The sequence below is a fragment of the Zosterops lateralis genome, assembly GCF_965231275.1.
Source record: "Zosterops lateralis genome assembly, chromosome: 1".
NCBI classification, from domain to species: Eukaryota; Metazoa; Chordata; class Aves; order Passeriformes; family Zosteropidae; genus Zosterops; species Zosterops lateralis.
In genome coordinates, this window is record NC_139762.1 from 53,427,377 (window position 1) to 53,439,756 (window position 12,380).

Below are 12,380 nucleotides of genomic sequence, written 5' to 3' on the forward strand. Positions count from 1 at the left end.
ATAAGAGTCACCTTTAAAGACATGTACACTTTCATGCCAGCCTCCACTCATCCTGTTTCCACAAGAGGAGAAGAGGATACAGAACTCCTGGGAAGTTCTGCAGATGATGAAGAGCCTGGCTCACGTGTTGCCATAGACATTACTCACTTCTTGTTTGTTGTCTGAAAGTGAACAGTCATTCTGGAATAATTCTTATCCTTCTGCTTCTCTCTGGTGGCAGAAGTAACAGTGAGGTCTCCGAAGAGGTCAATCAGCCACGTCAGACGAGCAATTCCGCTGAAAGCTGGGAATCCTGATTTGTTTTCATCGAGGACACTACCTGGTGGAATAGGAAACAGAGTAATGCCTTCTGCGTAGGAAAGGATGAAGAAACTGCACTGTTGCAGGCTTAAAGATTAGGGTGCAGAAAGGTCAGTGGATGGACTGAGTAGGAAAGTCAAAAAACACATTTAATGTCAAAATGGATCAGTTGTTGAGCTACAGCAGAGAGGGCTGCACAAAGTGTATATACAACAAACCTTCCAGGACATGTTGAAGACAGGAGGGTGTATGTGGATTCAACAAGGGAATTATCCAGAACCAGTACCTGTGTCTCTACTCAGTTTATAGACAGAGTCTGGTGTGAAAGGATTGAATGAAGCCTGGAAGCACTGGCATCTCTGGGGAGCAAATCCAGATGGACTTTGATTTCTTCAGAGCTACTGACCTGTGAAATGCAATGTTCCCTTCACCAGGTCTTTCCCAGCCACCTCTTTTTTCAGCTGCTTGTACTCCTCAGTAAGAAGTTCAATGTGCTCCACATGGAGTACTTTACCTTTAAAGTAAAGAAAAAACCAAAATAAAACCAAATTAAAAAAAAAAAATCTGGACAGATTAAGTAAAAGTTTTCTGTGTGAATCAAAGTCATGTCTAAACAGTAAAGGCTTCGCTAGGCACCAGTGGGAACTCACTCAGAAATATTCTCCTGAGTGACTCACAAAGTGATGTCAGGAAGAAAATCAAACATGGAAACACAGGCCCTGTGCTGAAGCTTCAATCTGGGTTAATGATTTTCAGAAGACAACAAATACAAAGACTACAGTAACAGTAGCCACTATTTTTAACAGAAACTCTGTAATGAAACCCAGTACCCAGCTAAGGCTGAAAGAGGAGTCTTCAGAGTAACGGATGGATTAATTCTTGGCCTCTTTCCCCTCACATTTCCTTGTTCTGCATTTTTCCTCCCAGGGTAGTAGGAAAGAAAAAGGAAGGGGAAAAAATAGCATAATGCTCAGACCTAGATTGGAACAATATGTTAAGGACTACCTCCCTCCACTGCAATTAATTGGGCTACTTTGAAATAGAGGTTATCCAATACAAGTTGAATGTGTCTCTCATCCAGTATGTGTTTTTCTGGAAGATTTCCAGGAGATCTGGAAGATTTTCATTGTGGGCTGCTGACAGTAACTGCTGCTGCTTCAAGAAAAGAAGCATAAAATCTGCTCAAGGGGAAACCATTTGGTGAGCAACAAGGCAGTAACTGGTGTTAGTACAGGGAAACAGCAAAGCAGAAATCCTACACCTCCAGTGTTTCAGGACAACAGTCACAAAGGAGATCTTTAAGAAGCAGTGGTATAAAAAGTGCAGCTTGTCCAAATGATTTGCACTGCTTCTGCCCAGCACTGCTCTTTCCCTTGCTGTCCCATTCACCTCCACAGGTTCTAGCTGAACTGCCAGTTTCTGACCCTTTGCACCAATGGGATGGGACCACACACTTTCTGGAAATACCTTCCTTAGACAAAAGCTGTCTTTCAGACAGGGATGCCTTGCTGGCCTACAGTAGCATAAGCAGCTATGTGTGGTGAGCACATCACAAATGCTAGAAGCTATGAGAGCTGTCTGCAGTTTCATGTCCAGGGAGAGAGAGGACACAGAACTGCACAAGTCCCATAGCTGCATTCATCAAGTGCTTTACTATCACTGTGACAGAAGTTTTCCTCTTTAACTGCATTCTAAGTGTCACAAATAGAGGCTAGAGTTTTTGTGAGGGAAAATATATCTTACTCATAGCATTGACATTTGTGTGTTCATTCCCCTACTGGCACAAATCTTACATCCTAGACTGGCACATCTCTGAGACAGTCATACTCCCTTGCATGTGATGACAAAGTAGGCTGGAGAATTGCCCCTGAGTTTGGTGTCTTTGGTGCTACCCAACAGATAATACTGCTTACATTCTTGAGAACAAACATGTTACCTTTCTCCTCGGCCATCTCCCAGAGCTCATGGGCTGCCTTAGCAGACAAAGCCATAGGGTACTCAACAAGGACATGTTTCCCAGCTTCTAAGAACATTCTGAAAGGGATAAAAGATCAACCATTAAAAATAATATTATCTTAATCCTCTCTCACCACAGTGCAAGCTGCTTCTCATTCCCACAGCCACTTCACATGGAGAGATGCACAACATGGAGTAACAGAAATAAATGGCAACTTTCCTAGCAAGGATGGTGTGGTGTCTACATCACACATTTAAACAGCAGGGGAGCAGGGTTTAAATTTTTCTTTTGCCACAGAATTCCCTCACTTACCTGCATCAAGTTGCAAAAATGCTACAGCATTGAGCACTGCAATTTCTGACTTATAGACATGTCAGCAGTTGGAGTGGGGCACTGAACTACCCTTCCACAATATAAGCTGTGAGGAAAGGCTTTAAATCCTGTTTTAAGCTACCTGTCCATCAAAAACAGGCCTAGAGGTGTGGAAATGGAATTACTTGGGAAATTAATGCATGTTAAATCCTACTCTCTTCCAGGGCTTATTGGTGCTCTAGGGAACTCACTACCATTCACTTCAGGCCTCTAGTCTGGCAGTCTTTCATCAGTGTTCATGTGGACTCCTGCAACAGCTTTACACAGCTCCTCTGTGCTTCTAAAATACAGGGGAAAGGGGGAAAAGGGCGGGGGGGGGGAAACCCCCCCAAATACCTGATTGTTTCTTCATGGGTTCTGTTCTCTGTGCTGATGAAGGCTGCATGGATGTCTTTGTTTCTCAGAGCATCTTCCAGGCTAATCTGCTTAGCCTCATTAATATTGCCAAAACTTCTCCTGCATATTTAGCATAAATAAAACCAGAGTATTACTGTCACAGTCCATTCTTCCCAACCACATGTTGTATAGCACTACTTAAAAATTGTTCCCATGGACCACTATCTCACTGAGTTTAACCAGAGTATAACAACCAGTTTCTTATCCAGGAAGAGCATGAGCTCTTACAGACAAAAGTGGAATGGAGAAGAGAACCAAAAAATAAAAAATGGATCAATGTCCAGGTGGTGGTATCAGTCCAGAAACTGGCCTGCTATTGAACTGTCAAGTCCGTTTTGGTTTTTAAAAAGTATTATTAACAAAGAGATGCTGTAAAAGAGTGACTTGAAAGAGGACAGTGCTTCTATGGGAGAACTTCTCCCCACCATCCTGGACAGTGTGGACAAGAGCACTTGAGATGGAAGGGGTTGCACACAACTGCAAGTACAGACAAGCAGGAGAGGGACAAAGCAGATGCTTGGCTATGATGGCTCACCTTGCAACACACAGCATGTTAGTGCTAAGGGGAAAGCTCTCTTGGGCAGCAAGCTGAGCACAGCTCCAACTGAAAACAAAAAAACCACTTTCCCTCCAAAAGTCCTTTGCATTATTACCAACTGGAGCAGGCACCTTGACACTGCTAGGAGAGGTGACAGAGGACAGGACAGCAGGCCACAAGCAGGACTTGAAAGCAAAGACAGGTGATGTTTGCGTGTGATGGGGATCCAAGGAAGATTACTGTCAATCATGCATTTCAACAGCATTGTTTCTCAAAAGAACAGTGGTGGAAACTCTGTCTTCAGTGCTCTTCAAGGTTCCTGTAGCACTGGCAGAGGCACCAGAGAACCAAAAGTGTATTTGGCAGGAAGATAAAGTGGGTGAGCTAATCAGTCCCTTCCATCTCAAACAACCCTGCATGATTTAAATACAGCTCGAAAAACACATTCACAATCTGAGATCCATAAAAGTACTGTCTAACTATTTCAAACTTTAATGCTCCACTGTAATGGGTCAGACAGTCCAGCAGGAATGCTCAGAGGAAGGTACACACGAAATTTCCACAGTTCCAGGTCAGTGAGAAAAATTCTAAGAAGCGCAAGAAGGTATTATTGCATGTAGTGAATCATGGGATTTTCTTTAGATATTTACAGGTTCAATACCTGATTTTAAAAAATACTAGAATTTTATTATGGAGTATTGGGAGCATTAAAACATGTTTTTGCAAAAGAACTTTTTTAAACTCTGTAATTTTTTTTTTTATTTTTAACATTTCTAGAAGTGTCATTCAGACACTAGATCATTAGAGTACTTATTGTCTGCACTACCTTAAATCTACAGGAAATTCCAGACAGACAATTTCTTTTTATTGCACAGATTCTACAGAAAGAACATCTCTCAGTTTTTATTTTAGTAATTTCTGAAAGATATCTCACTAAGGTAACCTATTTGTTCCCTCTTGCAAAGCTTTCTATGCTCACTTCTGAGCTGCCACTCAGAATAACAGGCATATTTGCACAAACTTTCCCTTTTTGGCTTGAAAAAGAAGAAAATAACATTGCAATGTACATATTAGACATGCTAAGATGAAACTTCTAACCTGGATACAAATCCAAAGAGTTTCAGGTGCTCAGAAGGGCTGGAAGGCATCGGATTCATCAAGTCTCGGATTCGTGCTAAGCCAGCAATTCCAACTCCAACCACCACTGTCCCAAACATTTTGCTAATCTGTCCAAAAGAAAGAAAAAAAAAAAAAAAGGCAACATTGTTTTTTCTTCTAACAGGGACAAGCACAACTGGGAGGAAAGGTGGGAGCATGGATACTCTTGAAACCTGCTTTCATAGCACCAAACCTTATTCAGGTGTCAGCAACCAGCTAACAAAGATGTGATGCTATAGGCTACTGAGCTCACTCATATCCCATTGAAAGGAGATCAAGCAGTTCAGCCTGTCACAGGACTGATCTTGAGATTTGTACTTAACAGCTATTAAATCACAGCTCCAGCAAAGTTCTTCCTTTCTGTGAATAGAAAGCAGACTTCAAAAGTGAGACATTCTTCTATTTATATCGCCACTTCCAAGCTGGAAAGGAGCCAAAAGGTTCTCCAATCCCAGCAGAGCTTTATATAAACCCTGCTGACTTCCTGAGCGTCTGCAACACGGTGCCACACAGACAGTCCCAGTGCTCAGCAGCATAGCTGGAATACTTTGGGACAGGAAGCAAAGAGCATCTTTCCATTCCCCAATGTAACCACCAGCACATCCTACAATGTCAGGCTGTAACCAACCATCTAATTTGATCAAGATGCTTGCTTGACATTTCCATGCACAAAGAAAGCTCTGCCATCTCTTTAATGACAAGCAGGCATGTCTTTAAGATTTACATCTCCCAAATGCAATTGCTGACACTACTGCATAATATGGAGGGTGATACAGGTATTGCACTCACTGTGTTGCTGGGCCTCTGGCAATAAATTCTTCTGTAGGTTTTATGATTTGCTGTTGATCTGTGGAAGAACTTGGCAACTGATGAAACCTTTCAAACCTGCACTGTTCCAGCACCAAGGACTAGCAACATTTTGTAAATTAATTGAAGATTTACAGGAAAATGGCCTAAAATGAGTCAGGTCAGATCAGACCCTTTTTGTTATTTGTTCCTTCCATCTCATTAAAGCATCCCTTCAATCTCTGTTTCTTCTGTTTCAGTCTTCTTCCTGCCACTGCCAATCCCTTCACTTGAGTGAACTCTTTAGACTGCTTACACTACTTGGCTGCAGCCCTTCACATATTTCTGAGACTGAGATGGGTAAGTGGACAACCCCACTTAACTCCTCCTTGTGCCTCTTGTCTGACTGGATCACAGAGCAGCAGCAAAGCCGTAAGTGACTGTTCTGGCAATGCAAGAGGCTGACAGCTGCTGGCACAAAGGAAAAAGAGATCCCCTCTCCAATCACATGCCGCGTATTTTGTTTTCCTTTAAGCTCCTGCCTAGGTGCTGAATGCCACTCACTTTATATATGCCAAAAAGATACAAAGGTAAAACACAGAGCAGCATGTTTAGTGTAAGAAAAGAAATTAGTGATACATCAAAGAGTTCTCTAGGGGAATTACCGTGACATTTTATTACCAAGTATTTGAGGTATGGCATGGTGACACTATTCACCAGGGAAGAGAAGTGTGTAGGGCTGAGAGAGAGTGGGGGGGAAAGGAGGGCAACACAGCCACAAAACTCCTTTTCAGTACCACCCACAGGCAGAGTTCTGGTCCGGGCTCTCCATCATATTTCCTTTTCTCTATGGCCGAAGAGAAAAAGAGACAGACTTGCAGAATGACCTCAGCTGGAAGGAGCCCCAGAAGGCCACCCAATCCAAACCCCACGCAGTGGCACCAGGGCCATGCTGAGTTCTGACTGCCCCCACGGCTGGCAATCTTTCAACTTCCCATGCCCTTGCCACAGCATTTGACCACTGTCACAGCAAGAACATTTTTAGTATTGTAAGGCTCCAAACAACCTAGATCAACAAGACTTTTAGAAGGGCTTATGGTTGTTCATGTACTCTGAGTTAGATGCACAGGAGAAATAGCAAGAAGATATTCTCAAGAGGTCAAAATACCAAAAAATATTTTACTAGGAACCCTAGAAAATCTGAGAAATTTGGCAGATTTAGTGCAACATTCAATCAACAGAAAACACTTTTAAAAGCATTAACTTGGCCCATTCAACTTTGCAAACTCTAAGTTATTCAAAAATCCAAGAAGAGGTAATTAGAAGAAGAGAGAGCAAGAAAGAAAGAAAAACAGAGAAGATATAGAAAAAAACAAATAAGAGCTACCAGCTCCTAGGTTCCAGCAGTGTACCGACAGAAATTCCAAGAGGAGGTATAGTCAAGACATCTTACTGCCTTGTGTTCGGCCTTAAATACCCCTTGGCCTTCCTGGACCCTTCCCCCAAGTGGAACTTCCAGTCATTTGGCCACTCAGGAGCTGAGCTAGGGGCTCCAGAGGCAGCCATGGAGCATTGCCTCCAGTGTGCCAGGGACTGGCAGCCACTGCCAGGCTGGGATACAGGCTCTGGGGTGGGGGTGTACAGAGGAGGGCACTGCCTCGCCTGACCTGCCCCTTCGCCACACACATGCAGCCCATAATATCTTGAGATATCAATCTTTCCAGTCTCTCACAAGTCCAGCATGAAAAGAGCTCATCAGGAGCTTACTTTAAGTTCAGAAATTTTCAAGGATAGAAGAGTGTTAAGCTGTTAATATTTTCCCATTGCCTTCAGCAGGATTGGGAGTTGGAGTCATACAGCAAACAAATTTCCCTGAACCTCCTACAGTCACGTTGTTTCCAAGAACTACTTTCTGCAAATGCCCAGGTAGCTGAACATCAACATTTTTGCCTCTCCTTTGAAAAAATAATTTCCTAGTTTCTTCTGATGAACATCTTTTGATCTCATCAAAACTAACATTTAAAAGAAGCAAGATGATTTCAACCTAAGAACAAAACCTGTTACTGTGCAACCTGTTGCCATAGCAACCAGCCATTTGGTCCAGGTCAAGGGTTCAGTGGCTAATACACCCAAAGAGACAGCTACTAAATGTATGTTCCTGGACCTCTGCTTATGCACGTAGCTAAGAGAAAAACTGCTATGTTTGCATCCCTGCTGTGGCTTTTTATTACCCTCATTTTGCTCACACACCAAAATCTGCAGCTGCTCAGGGAAAAAAAATAAATTAGGTGTTTTTCAGAACTGTTACAAACCAGGTAAGAGCAGAACAGAGAATTCTCATCTGAGAGTCTGGGTGAATATATAAAAAAATTACTTCTTCTTTCAAACATTTACAAGAGGATAACAGCTACAATAATCTTTCAAGTACAAAAACTACGAAGTAGGAAACCCAAATCACAAACTTCCCTGCCTGCCTTTCATGCCTTTTTCTTAAAATCAGTGATCTCTGTTAAAGCTTTAACAAAACAGATTTCAGAGGCATTTTGAAGGCTGCTGAACTTTGGTTCCTATCATACTGAAAAAAAGCCATACTATAGGTGATACCACAGGATATTGGCCAGTGTCCAAAAGCATTTTCTCCACCTTTTCCTAATTAGTTGTACAAAAGCAAAGTGAGCTGATGAGAAGATTAGGAGATGTGTTTCATGCTCACATGCTGTGACTAAGGAATGTCATGTCTCCCACATCACAGCAGCACCCACCCTGACCGGGTTGCAGGCAGCCCTGCCAGGCTTGCCACAGGTCACCTCTGAATGGGGACAAGGGGATGGTGGCTGCCACCGACTGCTGTGGGAGCCCTTCCTCACTGACAGCCAGCACAAGTGGCTCCTCTTACCAAGGGAGATGAGCTCTGCATGACACAGAGAAAGAACTGAGAGGCAAATAGCTGAAGAGGATTATTTATTCTACACCAATATATCATTGTACCATCACTCATCTGCTCTTGAGCTTTCTGTGCTTCTGCTGCATATTTTCTGTATTAGATCTAGGGTATCCTGTAGCAATTAACAAACAAACCCAAATATTCTTGCAAAATTTAGCAGCAAAGCAGGAATATTTAGCAGCAAAACAAACAATGGAGTAAGTACAAAGAAAACCGTCACCCAACAAGAGTGTTCCTCCCCAGCTCAATCACAAGTGGGACCCTACATCTCAAACACACACTGAGATAACCCTGAGGGAACTGAGGCTTACCTCTGTTTTGTGCAACCTCACTAAGGCCATGTAGAACAGTGCAGAAGCAAGCTAAAAGGCAGAACTTAGGAATTATCTCCCCTTCAATAAAATTTCTCATGGCATGTCTAGACATTACAGAATGAGTACAAGCACCTTCTCCCATGATATATGAAGAATTTCAGTAAGCCTCCTGCATTTTTCCTGCAGTTTTCAAACTCTTGTTCCCACAAATATGAATGACTCACATCAGAAATCAAAATATTTTGTATTTAATGTCACAGGTAATAGCATAACACTGATGCAGGAGGCTTTCCTGAAGCAATCAGTTTTAAAGTGTACAGCTTCAAGTGCGACATGTATCTTAAAAGGTAGCAGAAACCTCACAGATAATTATTTAATCTGAAAATACTGTGTGAAGAGTAGTTCACTTTTGCATACTCAGCAGTTGAACCATGAGTGTCTGAGCCTGGCTGCTGGAGGGATCCCCCTTGTCCATATGGACATACGTGCACACCTCCACTAGCAGACCTTCACCCTGCTCAGAGAGGCAAGCAGGATGAGACTGCTGGTGCTGTCTGTGTTTCTGTGAGTGTTCTGTCTGTGATCTGTGTGTCTGGACATGTACATATACATGGTGTGTATGTGTGCCCTGCATGCATGTACTGGGAATATGTTTTAAGCCTAAATATTGATCTGGGCTGTGGAAGTCTTGCCTCTTTCAGGCTATTGGATTCAGTCTGATCTTTTCCCCTAACAAAGAACCCGGCTGGACTTGTTGCCAGATGGAAAATCGTTTGCATCTGGTGAGTTAGCACAGTGCTTACTCTTCAAAAACCACTGGCCTATGCAACCACATAATACCCATGCTGTAAGAAGAAGTATGGAAAGCAACCACCCCAGTTGTGCCAAATTTTAGCAGTTTACTGGGCAGTTAGGTGCATCTTTGGGGGTGCTGACCACCGGGGACCACTAAAGAGACTCCATGACAAAATATGTAAAGGGGAGAGAAAATATGTTAATGATTTCCCAGAAATTATTATCATATGGATGCTTATTCTGGGAAAATCAATGAATATATATGTAAAATATAGTATATAAACAGGACCTTTTCTGTATTCAGCATGCATGATCTTTGGAGGCGATATCCCGTCATTCATCTAGCCAAATAAAGAATGCCATCTTCTAAGTGCTACACTGGTGTTAAGGAGCTTTTATATTTGCTGATTTGTGATAACAGACTGAGGAAGTTTTCCAGAGCTCCCTTCAAATGAATTTGTTGTTTAGACATCATACAAAATATTTTCTTTCTTACTACAGCAGAGCCCAGAGATGAGGGTTGCAGAACCTTCCTTAACAGAAGTTTATGGAGAAATAGCAGAGAGAAAACAGTAGTCGCTGTAAAATCATCAAGTTGAAAAGTATAAGGTTTCTCTCAGCTCTAACTTTCTGATTTCAAATACCCAGAGACCTGGTGGATGTTGCATTCAGGGTGTTGGTACATGCTACAACCTGTTCCAGCACATCTTGCTCTCATTGTCTACCCTTAGCATGAAATATCTGCCTAGAGCATAGAAAGCAGAAGCCAAACAGAGTGGATTCTGTAAGTGTGGTTATTTAAAAAGGAAAAACTCACAAATACTCCAATTTAGCAGCCTATTCAAAGGCACAAATACCGTTTTTTTTCTGCAGGAAACCAGTTACGCAGTTTAAATTGTGTATATGATTAAGTATCTCCTGGAAGGAGACCCTGCACAGGTTCCCAACTGAAGATCTTAAATAAAAAAAGCAGAAAAATTATTGTTTGAATTCAGTTACCATAATGGATTATTTTTGCTCTGCTTTCACTGCAATCTAGAGAGAAAACTAAAGTTTTCTGCAAGAAAAAGACAGGAAGAAAGGTAACCCTCAACACTCTTTGCCACTTCTCTTCAAACCATTAATTGAACATCAAATGAGAATCAGAAATTCTCAAAAACCTGCCAAGACCATTTACAGTCTCCACATATCAGAAGAAAACAGCAGCACCTAGAAGTAACAGAGCAACCATGTACATTTCCCTTGAGAGCCGTTTGTTATGGACTTAAACATCTACCCTGACCAGCACCTCTTCATCTCCCATCCATCTCTCTGGCCACAGCCTTCTGACAGGCACACCAGCTCTGCTTGAGTGAATTATAACTTCAAGGCACCAACTCTCACAGAGGCAGAGGGTTGCCAGCAGGAAACAATCTCTCATCCTGACTGGCACCACTGTACTTTGGAAACAGCCAGAGGGAACTTTTCTTCCTGGCTTTTAAATGTCACTTGAACAATACGCCTGCATTGTTTTACATTTATATGCAGGTTCACCAATTAAATTATGGTTTTCCAGCTGACTGCCAAAGCTGAAGTTGATATAGTTACATTGATATATGGACAGATGCTGTGTTATGCTGCCAAACAAGCACCTTTACTCTATTCTGCAGATGGTTGATAATAAAGAACTGCAGTTGTAACAGATATGCTGTCTCCAGCATTAATACCTGAGCAGGAGGAAAACTTTTATTTAAACACAGTTCTGCTAACCCCAGAGTCTGCAGTGGTCCTGACACCCATCACATGGCTGCTTTCCAGAGCCTGCAACTCCATACTTGAAGGAAAATCATTTCACAAAAGTAATACAAAACCATGAGGGGTACTGGAAAAAAATCTGAATATCTGGTTTTAATACGTGACATATTAGACACTGTGGAGGACTGAAACAGAGGTTCTGTGACGTACATGTATGGCTAAGAAGGACCATTTTGTCCTGTCCTCTTGCCTGTAGTCACCCTTTGTGATTCAGATTTGGTTTCTAGTCTGAGGAGGAAAAACACTTTAAAATAGTTTCTCTACATACCTCTTGGACCTATCTTCAGTCAGACGCGCTTCGTTTGAAACTCAAATTACATTTCAATATACCTACATTGCTAATTTTGAAACTATCCAAGAAAGTACTGAGCCTGCTTAGGGGCACCTGAAAAATTAATTAGAGGTAGACATGAAGGACTCCGGTTTTTATTTTATAAAAATATCTCCTTAAAAAAAATTAAACTCTTACTTATAATAAGTTTCCAGGAACTGCTCTGGACTGAATTACAGAATGTCTTGTGAAATTTCTGGTGGGTAAATAAACAATTGCATGTAACTGCAGCCTCATCACTGCTACTTTTTAAGCAAAAGGCTGCTTGTATGTGGCTAATTAGCATATGCCTAAAGCAAAGAGAAACCCAAAATGTCCCCAAAATTTCTTTCAGGCTTTAATGTTCTATAACAGTTTTTGAAACTGAATTTGACACGAGGAGAGAAAAGCAGAGCATTTTAACAAGCAATAAGTCAATTATTTTGGAGTAAAGTCCATTCAGGAGAACAAGCTATGTTTTGGAGCTATCAGTGATTCACAGATTCTAATTTTCCAGGTGACCAAACAACGGTATTGCTACAATACCAATCTGTGCCTGAGAAAATAAATAAAGCTGAAATGCCCGAATAAAGCTAAAAATGGTACTAACTCAAAAAAGGGAAAAAAGCATGAAATATCCTCCATCACATTTTTAACTTAACATCTGTAAAAACACTAAAGTTATTGCGAAGCTGAGATCTGCCAGGTCCCTGGAG

The 12,380-nt window shown here is 41.8% G+C and overlaps 1 protein-coding gene across 2 annotated transcripts in view; it reads right to left on the reverse strand.

The window, feature by feature from the left end:
* Positions 1-12,380, reverse strand: part of BLVRA (biliverdin reductase A) — a 75,204-nt gene that overhangs the window by 5,452 nt on the left and 57,372 nt on the right. For both annotated transcript variants that reach the window (XM_083859200.1, XM_083859201.1), the window contains 5 exons: positions 4,662-4,789; positions 2,966-3,085; positions 2,237-2,334; positions 707-814; positions 148-319 (listed from right to left, as the gene is read on the reverse strand). In XM_083859200.1, the coding sequence (XP_083715326.1) occupies positions 148-319; positions 707-814; positions 2,237-2,334; positions 2,966-3,085; positions 4,662-4,789 (626 nt within the window). The remainder of the gene's footprint in view (positions 1-147; positions 320-706; positions 815-2,236; positions 2,335-2,965; positions 3,086-4,661; positions 4,790-12,380) is intronic.